The sequence below is a fragment of the Bubalus bubalis genome, chromosome 24 (assembly GCF_019923935.1).
Source record: "Bubalus bubalis isolate 160015118507 breed Murrah chromosome 24, NDDB_SH_1, whole genome shotgun sequence".
NCBI lineage: Eukaryota > Metazoa > Chordata > Mammalia > Artiodactyla > Bovidae > Bubalus > Bubalus bubalis.
This window is the reverse complement of record NC_059180.1, coordinates 16,906,513-16,919,747: the sequence shown is the minus strand read 5'-3', so window position 1 is coordinate 16,919,747 and position 13,235 is coordinate 16,906,513. Positions and strand designations below refer to the sequence as shown.

At 52.2% G+C, this 13,235-nt stretch overlaps 1 protein-coding gene across 4 annotated transcripts in view; it reads right to left on the bottom strand.

Annotated features, from left to right (window-relative positions):
• The window catches only part of GSG1L (GSG1 like), a 254,575-nt gene that overhangs the window by 16,974 nt on the left and 224,366 nt on the right, over nt 1-13,235 (bottom strand). For all 4 annotated transcript variants that reach the window (XM_025274751.3, XM_044935653.2, XM_044935654.2 and 1 more), the window contains one exon: nt 1,431-1,501. In XM_025274751.3, the coding sequence (XP_025130536.1) occupies nt 1,431-1,501 (71 nt within the window). The remainder of the gene's footprint in view (nt 1-1,430; nt 1,502-13,235) is intronic.

Here is a 13,235-nt window from a genome sequence, read left to right as displayed (position 1 = left end):
ACCAGGTCTCCTCCCAAGCTCCTTCACCGCCTCCATCTTCTTTCTCCCATCAGAGTCATTCCTCACTCAGTTACTAGGATTGCGGAGGGTGGAGTCAGACAGACCTGAGTTTAAATTTCTGCCATCTTGTTCAGGCTCCCCAGAAGCAGACCCTGAGATAGGAATCAGAGCAAAGGGGAGACACTACAGAGGTGCCGCCAAACTTGGCGGAGGGGGAGCATGGCCCAGGGAGGGAAGGCGGCCAGCCCAGGTGGCTGCCAGACATGGTGCTGTGTGTTAGTCACTCAGTCTGTCTGACTCTGTGACCCCTATGGACTGCAGCCGGCCAGGATCCTCTGTCCGTGAAATTTCCTAGGCAAGAATACTGGAGCAGGTTGTCAATTGCCCCTTCAGGGGATCTTTCTGAGCCAGGGACAGAACTTGTGTCTCCTTTGTCTCATGCACTGGTAGGTGGATTCTTTAGCACTGAGCCACCTGGAAGCCCACTAGACTGGTAACACTTAGGTAATCCTGCAACGCACACACCTCCAGGCGATCCTACTCAAGGGAGCCAGGGTATCTATATGCCAGCCTCCTTGTGCACTTCCTGCCTTCTAAAGGTAGAGGTGGAGCAAGCCCCCAGGCACAGAGATGCAGATACAAGCAGCTGGGAGCCACTGTAGTCTCCTAACAGGTCTGGGACACATGAGCATCTGCTCTAACAGTCCTGCCACTGACTAGCTAAGCTGTGTGACCTTTGGCAAGTGGCTCCGCCTCTCTGAGCCCTCCTTTCTGCAAAGTGTGGATAGTAATCCCAGCTGTTGGGGTTGGTGGTCAGCAAGAACAGGAGATCAGGCATAAAAAGTCCTTAGTACAGAGTGGGGTGGGCAGGGAGCACAGGGTGGGCAAGCAGCAGGCTCAGATGAGACTCTGCCCCTTTAACCTTGTATCAGCTCCTTTCTCTTCTGTCCGGAGCAAAGCCTTCCTCTCTTTTGATCTCTCTTTTTCTTTCTGACATTTGTTTTCTGCATAGGAGCCCTAGATTCTGTCCTGTACAGTGAAGCCTTCTGAGCTTCTGGGAGCATTCATGGCTCAAACAGAACTTGGGACCTGGGACTCCCCGATTTGGCTAGTTCCACCCCAGAGCTCCTGTCCCTTCAGGCCCATGGCGAACCCGGCCTGCATGGAACTGTGGCTCCCCTGCCTGTCTTTAAGTTACCCAGTGTCCCTCTTGCTTCCTTAGCATTCCGACCCCATTGCAAGGGCTGTGGCTGCTGCATGCAGAAGACTTGCTCTTCTTGCCCCCAGCCTCAGTTTCACCCTCTACAGCGTGTGTCAAGGGAAGAATGCAGGGGTGCAGGGAGAGGTTGGCCTGGCCGGTCTCCAGGGTCCCCTCTTCTCAGACGGCCTACGAATCCACAGCGCCGGGTCCTGCAGCTGAGGCCACTTACGGGCAGGGTATCTCTCGTGGTGGCAATCCAAGCGAAAGTCCTCCTCCTCGTGCCCGTCCCCCTTCTCCATCCTGGAAAGAAAAGAAGCCAAAAGCTGGCGTAAGAAAGATCAGGCTGAGCTGGCAGAGACCCAGGACCTGGAAAAGTGTGGCCCCTCCCCCCCGGAGAACACGTGGCAAAGCAACTTGGCATCATCGCCCCGTGGGATCCTTCCCGCGGCCCTGTGAGATGGGCCTCATTCCTCCATTTGACTGATGAAGAAACTGAAGTATCGAAAGGTGATGTGACCGATCAGGTGCCATCCAGCTGATAAACTGGAGGCAGAAGAGGGACACAAACCTATGCGCTCTCACAAAAAGATGTTCAATCACGTGCAAATGGTATATGACAAAAGAAAGTGTGCCATGTGTTTGAAAAATCACACACTAAGCCTTCCCTGGTGGTCCAGGGGTTAAGAATCTGCCTGCCAATGCAGCGGACACAGGATGGATTCCTGGTCCAGAAAGATTCCACATGCCGCAGGGCAACCAAGCTGGTGCACCACACTACTGAGTCCGCATTCTAGAGCCCACGCTCTGCACCAGGAGAATCCACCACAATGAGAAGCCATGCACCGCAACTGGAGAGTAGCCCCTGCTTGCCGCAACTAGCGAAAGCCATCGGACAGCAACGAAGACCCAGTGCAGTAAAAAAATTCATTAATTAATTTAAAAACTTTAATTACACACTGATATGCACAAAGCATTACTTGGCAGAATGTATACCAAAAGGTTAACAGTGATTGACCCCAGATAATGAGAATAAAGGGGATTAAATCTGAAGCCTTTTATTTTTTTAATCTTTCCCCACTCCTGGAAAGCCTGCTTTTTGAATTTACCTCTATTTTCTGATTTGTGGGCAAAAGACTTTGATTAGCTGTGTCACTTTTCTTCACTAGATTAAAACAACTCCCATAGATATTTCTACATAGAACCAAAGCTCTGGTCTTCTGACGTCTGCCACAATTCTCTTTCCTACCAACAGCTGTGTGAATTTCTCTTCTGGCATCCCAAGTTCACTGCAGTTCCAGAGGGACTGGCAAGGCTGGGGATGGGCGACAAGCACAGAGCAGAGGGTGACAAGGGTCAGAGTGGAGGCAACTGCAGACTCTCCAACATGGTTCCAGACCTAGACCCTCACCCCATCCCACCGAAGACAGAGTCAGAGAATGGGCAGGTCCATATGCCCACATGGCACTCACCCATGTGTAACCCAGATACATTCCAGAGCTCCACGAGGTCCAGTCCACATGTGCTGTTCCTTTGTGTGTGTGTGTGTGTGTGCATGCATGCACACGCACACATGTGTGTTCAACTCTTTGCAACCCCTTTGTCGCCCGCCAGGCTCCTCTGTCCATGGGATTTTTCAGGCAAGAATACTGGAGTGGCTTGCCATTTCCTTCTCCAGGGGGCCTTTCTGACCCAGGGATCGGACCCACATCTCCTAGGTCTCCACCCCACATCTCCTAGGTCTCCTGCATTGCAGGCAGATTCTTTACTGCTGAGCAGTGTCTTTAGACAAATATAACCTAGTCCCCGGATGTAGAAAGAATTCCCACCACTACTGCATGTCGTAAGCACACACTGCAGGCACCTCCAAGCCCTTATCTGTGGCCCTGCGCCTTGACATCATCCCTCCGTTCTTCACTTTGCTTTTAGTTACCTTGGAGCTTATGTTTCAGGAGAGAACCACTGTGCCTGGCAGGTACCCCACTTCATGGACACCCAAATCTTGCTGCTAAGAAGCCCAGAGTTCAATAGTCAACATATGAGAATACCAGCCAGTTAGTAAGCACCTGTTGTGCTGGGGACCACAGGGACAACTTGGAGAGGACCCCACCCTTGAGATACTCCTATCTGCTGTACACATGAACCAATGATCACAACTTCACATGTTAAGTTCTAAGGGAGAAGGACGTCACGAAGGTTGAATAGGGTGAGTGTCTAGTTCAGTGGCTGACAAACTTCTTCTGTAAAGGTCTGGATGATAAATATATGAGCTTTCATAGGCCAGATGATTTCTGTCACAACTACTCAAACACCCTTGTAGTTGGAAGCAGCCGCAGACAATATGAAGGGCCGTTTTGTTCAGCAGATAATTACGGGCTTCCCTGGTGGCTCAGACAGTAAAGAATCTGCAGCAACGTGGGAGATCTGGGTTTAATCCCTGGGTCAGGAAGATACCCTAGAGAAAGGAATTGCAATTCACTCCAGTAATCTTGCCTGGAAATCCCAAGGACACAGGAGCCTGGCAGGCTACAATCCATGGGATCGCAAAGAATTGGACATGACTAAGCGACTACATTTTCACGTTCTTATGTACTAGCTTCTTGGAGATAGTGTGTTAACCTCTGGTCTAGCCAGTGGTTCTCCACGTGCAGGTCTCCTGACATCACCAGGGGAGTTTTCAATTGCCTGGTGATTGCAGTATGCAGCCAGAGTTGAGATCCACTTGCGTGGGGACCAGCGGAGGCTTCATGGGAGGAAGCGATGCTGGGGCTGCATCCTGGAAGTCACAGGACACGCGGCCCTCTCAGAGAGGCAGCTGGGATCCAGCCTGGGTCTGCCTGATCTCTGCCGTGCTGTGAGGCTATTCTGGAAAGAGCTAGTTCCTTGCACAAATGCGGCCCTCTCCATCAGGTTCGCCAATGAAAATTATGGGTCTGCAGGGTCCCAGAGGCCGTCTCCAAACTGATGTTTAAGGAGAGAACCACTGTGCCTGGCATGGCACCTTCCTGGACACCCAAACCTTGTTGCTAAGAGGCCCAGAGTTCAATAGTCAACATGTGAGAAAACTTGCCAGTTAGAAATCACCTGCTGGGCTGGGGACAACTCGGAGAGGTCTCAACCAAACCACCTGATAAAGGGCTGTGTTTTCCCCCCTTAGTTTTCAATCTACCTTGGACTAAATTTTTAATAAAATACAATAAAAATGAATTGCTGGAGATTGAAATGAGAACACATGAGCACACACGAAAAGCAAGCTCGGATATACCAGCAATGTCAGTTACGGCAAGAGCTCTGACCCTTCGCCCCCGACCCTGTGCTCCCTGGCAGGAAACTCCTGAGGGCAAGAGATGCTCTGGGTGCGACTGAGACCTTGGGCCCTGCAGGGAGGCGGGGTCATGGCTGAGTCCAGCTCTGCTATGAACAGGCAGCTCACCGGAAGCTCTGAACCTCTGTGTTCTTTATGGCCATGGGCAGCCCAGTGGTGGTGGGAATGACCAGAGGGACAGACACCACGGTCCCACTGGTTGCTGTGAGGATGGGAGCCCGGGATCAGGCATAGAGGGAAGGTCAGAACAGAGTAGCCCTACTGACTTTCAATCGGTTTCATCATTGGTCCCCCCGCAAACACTTTAAACTCAGAAAAAGGATGGAGTTTATCTCCTTCTCCACTTGTAGTGTTGGGGTCCAGCATAGTGATGGCAAAAAGTATCCCAAGGAATGTTAGAAAGGAGGGAAGGAGGGGGAAGTAGGGAGGCAAGGAATTGAGGAGAAGCACAATGCAGGAGACACAGGTTTGATTTTTCCCTGGGTTGGGAAGAACCTCTGGAGGAGGGCGTGGCTACCCACTGCAGTATTCTTGCCTGGAGAATCCCAGGGACAGAGAAGCCTGGGGTAGGGGTGGGGGGTCCATGGGGTCGCAAAAGAGTTGGACACAACTTAGCGACTAAGGACAAGCACGAGCAAGCTGCGGCTACAAGCAGCCCGCTGGGTTCATCCAGGAAGGCTGAGCTTTGTGTTAAAAGAAAAGGAACTACTCAAATGTCCCTAGATGACTATCTTCTTTAATTTGAAGTACAAGTTCCTGCAGGAAACACTACATGCTTTCTGAAGATAGGTTTTTTTTTCTGATGGTAGTGTGAGAGGTGACCCATGAATCTAAATAAGCACTTTGAAGGGTCAGCGGGGGCGCTGGGGGTGAAGCAGTGCTCAGAAGGAGCAGCGGGCTGATGGCAGGGCAGGGATTTGAACTCAGGTCTATCAGTCCCTGGAGCTCAAGCATGTTTCCGTTGTGCCCTGCAGATTCCTGGCTTTCAGAAGCTCCACCAGACCCACCCTGGGTACACCTGTGCTGTGAGGTCCCATGGAAAGTGGGGCTGGGCACTCCTGGGCCCTCCCAGGACTGCCAGTAGGTGGGTAAAAGGGTGGTAAGGGGTGTGACCACCCTGTTACATGGTCACTGCTCTGATGACCCACAAGATCTGCAATCTGGGAATTTGCTCTTTGGAGAGAAGGACGCAGGTGAGTGATGGAGCAGGGAGGCTCAAGGATATGAGAGTCTGAACCCATGTCTTGTCCTGCAGGGAGACTCCCGGTACCTGCACATCTTATTCCAGGGATAAGTGTGGCCACAGCAGCTGGGGACCCTGGCAAGGGGTCCACCAGGTCTTACCTCTGCGGTGGCAAGAGTCCCAAGCCTCCCCAGCACAGAGTGCCCAGCCCGCTCCCCGCCCGCCATGCCTTCTCTGTGTCATCCTCAAAGCCACCTCTTTCTCGCTGCCCCAGGCTGGCTTGTTTCCCAAATCTCCACTCACTTCCTGGTATAAGGTGGCAGTCTATGTGCTGCGCTTCTCAAATCATCTGATAAAGGGCTAGGTTTTACACACACCCCCTTTAATTTTCAACCTACCTTGGACCAAATTTTTAATAAAAATACAATAAAAATGAATTGCTGGAGAATGAAATGAACACACACACACTCACAAAAGGCAAGCTTGGGTGTACCAGTGATGTCAACTCACCGTGAAAGTTCCCAAACACGTGTCTCAGTTTCTCTCGTTTTATCATGGATGTGTTTGCAAATGGGCCCTGGTCTGGGGACCATACTTTGAGCAGCACAGAGGTACAGACCCCTTCTTTATCCACGGACCTCTTCTGACCCATAACCGGGGTTGCATCCACTCTGTCCTCCAGCCCAATGTTCCCCAAATGTGCCAGTAACCACAGATCACTCGAGGAGTTTTTAAAATGCAAATTCTGGTTCCATAGGTCTGGGGTTGGGGCCTGAGAGTCTGAACTCTAACAGGTTCTCAGATGGGGATGATGCTGTTGGTCCCCAGATCTCATCTGAGGAATCGGGCATTAGACCATGGGCTCTGGGCACTTGTGAGCCTCCTGGAAGCATCAGCTCAATCGCCTTTCATGTCTCAGGCTGTTGTCTGGGTGCAGGTCTCCCGTGCCCGCCCCAGAGTGCCAGCTGCAAATGAGAATCGCCTAAAGAACTGGCAGTAGCGGTGGTTGGGCAGGAGCATGCCCGGAGCCTCCCCGCCTCGCGTTTCTCTCCACTGGGCTGACACTTGGAGAGAACGTGGAGGTCAGGAAGCAGCTGTCCTGCGAGGCTGTTCCCATCTCAAGGACCACTCTGTGCCTTTTGCTTTCCTTTCACGAAGGGTTGGTTATCAGGTGAATCTCGAGAGAGCCCAGAAATTCCCACAGTGCCATCTCCAATTTCTGGGCATCTCGCTCCTCTTGAGACTAAACAGTGGCATCAAAAGACCCCAATAAAGACAAATAAGGTGTGAGGCATTACTGAGAAGTAATATTCAAGCAGCAAGAGTGGAAAAAGATGGGGAAGAGGGAGCTGTGATTGGACACGTCTCAGAGGCTAAATGGCTAAGAAACAGTCACAGGGGACAAAGAACACAGTGATTTTTAAACGATGCACTGATGATGGAATGAAGGATGAAATTAAAAGAAAATTTGGCAAATAAATGACCATGCATAGGAGATTAATATTTTATAACATCCCATCAGAAGTGCCATTCCAAGACAGGGGGAAATAAATGGATTTTTTTAAAAGAGCCTCTCTCCGGTTTTTTCTTTTACTCTTGCCATTTTGTAAGCAAGCTCATGATACAGAACATTCGGAAAATACAGGGAAGATAAATATCCACAGTGCCAGCACCCTCCCCTGATCTTTGTGTGCAGTTGACAGTTTTACCTCCCATTTCGCTGAAATTGGGTTTTAAAAAGAGACCTCAAGATATTAGCACCTTGAGATTATTTTTGGAACTGCATGGGCTACAAATTATTACTCAGAAAAACAATCACTAGCATTAATGGAGCCCCCACCCCACACCCCCAGTCCCGCCTTCAAGAGCTTCAAGGGCCCCCGACAACATGGAAACCTCTAGACCTGATTTATCTCCAAAGTCCCTTCCTCAGCCCAGCCTTGGGGACAACGAGAGAGACCAAGTGAGCAGTCACAGAGGTGGGCGCACCTGAGCAGGGTGCCGTTCAGCATGGCGGCAGCAGTGGGGGGAAAGGATGGGCAAGCAAATCCAGAGGCAGCTCCCAGAGGGCGAAGGTCACCTTGGCCAACAGACTGGCTAGTGACCTGCCCCAAAGGCTCCTGCCGTTCTGCTCTCTGTCACCCTCTCCATCCAAGCCGTATTCGGGGATTTAAAAGGAAGTGGACCTGCATCCCTGCCCTGTGCACACGTGGCCAGTGCTGAAAGATGGGGGATTTCATCCAGTTCAGAATGGATGCTTAAGGGACTTCCTTGGCGGTCCAGTGGTTAGGACTCTGTACTTCCAATGCAGGGGATGCGGGTTCAATCCCTGGTCAGGAAACTAAAATACCACTTTTAGCATGGCCAAAAGATTAAAAAAATTTTTTTTAAAGGTCGATACTTGAAGTAAGATCTGCAGGCCCAGAAGGCAAAGAAGAGGGGCATCCCATGTGAAGAGGATAGCTGTCCTGAGGCTACAACAGAAGCAGAAGAATGACCTGTCTGGGGAACTTCCAGCAGAGGGGAGGCTTAAGCAGGGAGGGGTGGGGGCCGATCCATGGCAAGGCTTGTAAGTTACCATTAGGAGCTGGGCCTTTGTCCTGGGGCTGTGGGGAGACACTGGGGTGTTCCAGCAGACAGATGAGGGTGGGGGCACCCTGATCGCATCAGCAGAGAGAAGAGACTTTGGTTGCTGGGGAAAGATAGATGCCAGGGGCAAAGCGCCCTCCAGTAGGTGAGAGCTGCTGCCCTGGATGAGGATGGTGGGAGTGGAGATGGAGAGAAGTGGCTCACCCACAGGGGGAAAGCATTGGATATGGGGTGTCCGGATAGGAAGGGTAAGATGTGCAGATGTCTGCTTACTCAGGCAGGACATAGAGAAGCAAAGGAGAGGGACGTGAAACAGGACCCAGTTTGGGGGAGACCATCTTAAATGGGTCCTGGCTATGTTTATCATTTTTTGGCAATGCCATGAGGCACGGGGATCTTAGTTCCCCGACCAGGGATTGAACCCACGCGCCCTGCATTGGGAGTGCAGAGTCTCAACCACTGGACCACCAGGGAAGTCCCACCATGTTGATTCTTGATGCCTTTGGGAATCCAGAGTGGAAACACCAAAGAGGCAGCTGGATATGGGGCCGGGGGTCTGCAGGGGCCCAGGAACTCATAAGTCCTGGTGTGTGCGTGACTGCAAAGGCCAATGTCAAAAGAGGGCCTAGAACTGACCTTGGGAGCATCACCACCTAACGGAACAGGGTGGAGGAGTGGGAGAGGGCACCCAGCACCTGGAAGAGCGGCTGGTAGGAACCCGGAGAGGGTGGGCAGGAGGAACGGGGTATGCCCATTCTCCGGGCAGCTGGAAGCTCTTTCTGCAGAGACGGGGATGGGGAGCAGCTCGCAATGGGTCGAGCTATGAGTGGGAGGTAAGGAGGTGGAGACCAGCCCTTCAAAAAGTTTCCCTGCATACAGGAGCCAGAGCAGACCCAGTGAGGAATGGGGTCTTTGTGGCCCTTTCTGCACTGGTCCCAGGATGGGTAAAGAGGTGTTGGCCCTCTGCTGTGAAAAACAATTTATGTCCACCTGCTTCCCCAGGTAGGAACAGGGAGCCCCATGAGGCCTGGCACCCAGGAAGGAGGTCTGGGGAGGGTCCCCATGCCACCTTTCTCACCCCAGTAACATCTAATCTGCCCCTGGGCCAGCGCCCCACCCCAAACACTGTAGAAGGGGGAGAGAGACGAGTCACCCAGGCCCGACTCCTACCAGCTCCCCACTCTCAAATCACACCAAACTGCTCACATTTTCCTAAACACCCTTGTTTGTTGCCTGTCTGGCCTTTGTTCATACTGTTGCCTGTGCCTGGGAGCATGCCCCCTCACCCTCCACCCACCTGGCCAGGAGTGCTGGCCATGCCTTTAAACACTTGGCTTGGCACTTCTTCCCTGGTGATCCAGTGGTTGGGACTTTGTGCTCCCAATGCAGGTGGCTTGGGTTCAGCCCCTGGTCAGGAAACTAAGATCCCAAAAGTAGACTAAATAATAAGAAGAAGTAATAAAAATAAACAGAAACTTGCTTTGAGACCTCACCTGTGAAGGCTTTTCCATCCTCTGCCTCCCCCAGGGTGGTACCAAGCTCCCCACCTGGAGGGACCTCCAGGAGACCCCATCGTGGCACCCAGGGTGTTTTGCTAAGCTCCGCAGACCAGAGCCAGGTGGCTGGGCAGGTGACGGAAGAGGCTGGAGGTCTCTGAGGTGAAGTGATTCACCTGGGGACCCTCAGCTAGTAAATTGCAGGGTTTATTCCAGCCTGGATTTATTTCCTCGTGTCTTCCACAGGGTTGAGTTGGAGTGTACTGGCAAGGCCCTCGAACGGGGAGGCGGGGGGCAGGAGGTGGGCAGGGAGGGGGAACAGCATCACTATAATTAACAATATAATTATTACGGAGAGTTAATAACTTGTTGAGCCCCCATGGTTCCAGGTGTCAGGGACAGAGCGAGAGCCAAGAAAGCGCCCTGCGCCTGCGGTTTGCGCATGCGTGGGAGGAGGAGGCCAGTAAACGAATGAACTTGGAAGTTCAGAGACTGGGACGGGTGCCTTGTGCCTCGGAGCAAGGGGTAAGGGAATGACTGGGGGATCTGATCCTGGGCAGCAGGTGGCGGGGGCGGCGTGGGGACAGGGGGGAGAAGCTGCCTTCCCTGAAGCCCCAGGCTTCTGCTTGCTCCCACCCATCCACTCTTGAGTCCCTTGGACTGCAAGGAAATCCAACCAGTCCCTCCTAAAGGAAATCAGTCCTGAATATTCATCGGAAGGACTGATGCTGAAACTGAAGCTCCAATATTTTGTCCACCTGATGAGAAAAACTGACTCATTTGAAAAAACCCTGATGCTGGGAAAGATTGAAGGCGGGAGAAGAAGGGGACGACAGAGGATGAGATAGTTGGATGGCATCACCGACTCGATGGACATGAGTGTGAGTAAGCTCCAGGAGTTGGTGCTGGACAGGGAAGCCTGGCGTACTGCAGTGCATGGGGTCGCAAAGAGTCATACACGACTGAGCAACTGAACTGAACTGACTGAACTGAACCCACCCACTGCAGCTTCCCCAAGGAAGGTGGGATGTTTGCTCAGTTGAATTCCCTCTGGAGTCCATTCCAACAGGGTCTCATTTCCTTCCCATGCTGTTAAACCCGATCTGAACATCAAGCATCCAGGAAAGCCCCGATCTGCAAATATTTAACTTTTCACCCTGCAGCTTCCGCCTCTCCCCTGGGAGGCCCCATTAAGCCACCCTCCTTGGGGACGACAGGCAGGGTGAGGCTGGGAGGGTTTAATCCCAGATGTTTCTCAGAGTTGGCATAGGCTGCTCCGAGTCAGGGCATGCAGGTTCAGCCTCCCTGAAAATCCCAACACACGGGGACACACTAGCCCCTACACACACGTGTGCACACACACCCATACCTTTCTTCCACACACCACTACATTATGAAACTCTGAAAAACAGTTTAGAATCTGCCCAATCACACCTCTGCTCCTGCAAAGAAAAATCCAACAGGACAAGGGTGGGGTGTGATGGTGGTGGGGGGCAGCAATCCAGGCCCTCCTGCCCCAACCCCCATGGGGTCCCATCTTGTCCTCAGTCAGGGGCTCCTCTTCCGATGGCAGGAATGGCAGGGGCGGGGGGCATCATCTGAGAAAACCTGCACCCTCTCCCAGACATCTCTGACCCCAAACCCCTCTTCTGTATTTACAGCCCGCCTGACACCTCACCCACCCGTTTGCTGTGGTTATTAGATGCCCAGTGTCTATCGCACTGTCTTGGGCTCTGTCCTAAGCTCATCATTGCCAAGTTTTATACTTTGTATCAGTAGCAGAAGGGACAGGAATCCACAGATGAAGTGCCCGCCTAAGCCACACACTGTGGTAGCCACCTTTCCTGGGCCATCCAATTTGAAGCTTCCCGAGATGCTGAGAGCTCTGGGCTCTCTCCTACTGTGGTTGAGAGGAAACCAGCCCAGAAAGGCTCAGTGACTTGCCCCAAGTCACACAGCAGTCAGGCAACAGAACTGGAAAATTCAGGTCAGGGGACTCCCAAACCCCTGTTCTTTCCACAGCCACCCTTTGTAGCCCAGGAATCAAGAAACATGGGCAGGTGGGGTCAAGGATCTCTTCTCTCATGTCCCTGGCTTTGGTCTCAAGGACTCTGGCCCCTGCAGGAGTTCAGCCCTGCAGCTGGACCCCTTGCAGATCTGAGCAGACATCTGCCTGTGTGCTCTGAGCTCTTTGTAGGGAAGGCACCAAAAAAAAAAAAAAAAAAAAAAAAAAAGTGAACAGCCCAGCTAAGCTGAAATGTTCTCCTTGGAGAGGAAGGAAAATAAAATTTGATGAACCTCTGCATAATGTTCAAGTTATGAACGTGTAAAGTGATATTCCGCACATATGCTGGGAAGCATTTATCTTCTCCCACGTCGTTGGGGCCTGAGCTATGAGGGACCGGCAAACAGCAGCTTCTTGTTCATGAGGTGCATAGAAGTCCTGTCTTCCACCTCAGCAAAACGAGGGCGTCTACGGATGCCCCGGCCTCTCCCACAGCCGAGGTGACGGCAGAGGCAGTGATAATGGGGCCACTTTCAACACCAGGCTGCTTACGTGGCTGCTGTAAACATTTCCTGAGTGTCTACTATGAGTCCCGTGCTCTGCCAGTCATCACCACCTTCCTAGTAGACGCACTCTGTACACAGCCATGGGTAAGGCGGGCCTGTGTGCCAACCTGTCCTGAGCTCCCTGGGCACAACCGATTGGCCTGGACCTGGACATGTGACCTGGGACTTTGATATAGGAACAAGATGCTGTATTTGCCCGATGATGGTGGGGCTTGGGCCGAAAGAGTACCAGGCAGGCAGGCTGAGGTCTCCAAAGAGAAGTCGGTCAATTACACACACACACACATCAAACTAACCCCCAGATGTTAAATGAGCACCTGTTAGGTACCTGGTCCAGTACTTGGTTCTCAGAATGTAGTGGGAAAGAAGACAGCAGAACCCTCCAGACCTCACGGTCTACAAACTATTAAACTGATGGGTATGTGTGAGTCACTCAGTTGTGTCCGACTCTTTGCAACCCCATGAACTGTAGCCCCACCAGGCTCCCCTGTCCATGGAATTCTCCAGGCAAGAATACTGGAGTGGGTCACCATTCCCTTCTCCAGGGGATCTTCCCAATAAACAAAATAGGATGATGTCAGGTTATGTAGGTGCTATGAAAAAACAGCAATGGGATAAAGAGGGATAGGACAGGGTGTGTGGGGGTATGTGTGCAGTTTAGACTAAGTGATTAAGGAAGGCCACGCTGAGCAGGTAACATCTGAGCTGAGACCTTGGCGAGCCAGCCAGTGAGGAGTCCAGGCAGGGAACAGCAGGTGCCAAGGCCTGGAGGTGGGGATGAACTTGCTGGATTCAGACACAGAAAGGAGGCTCAGGTGGCAAAGGAGAGATGAAGGGGTCTGTAGCAGTCAGAGCGTGGTCCCTGTGGGGCCC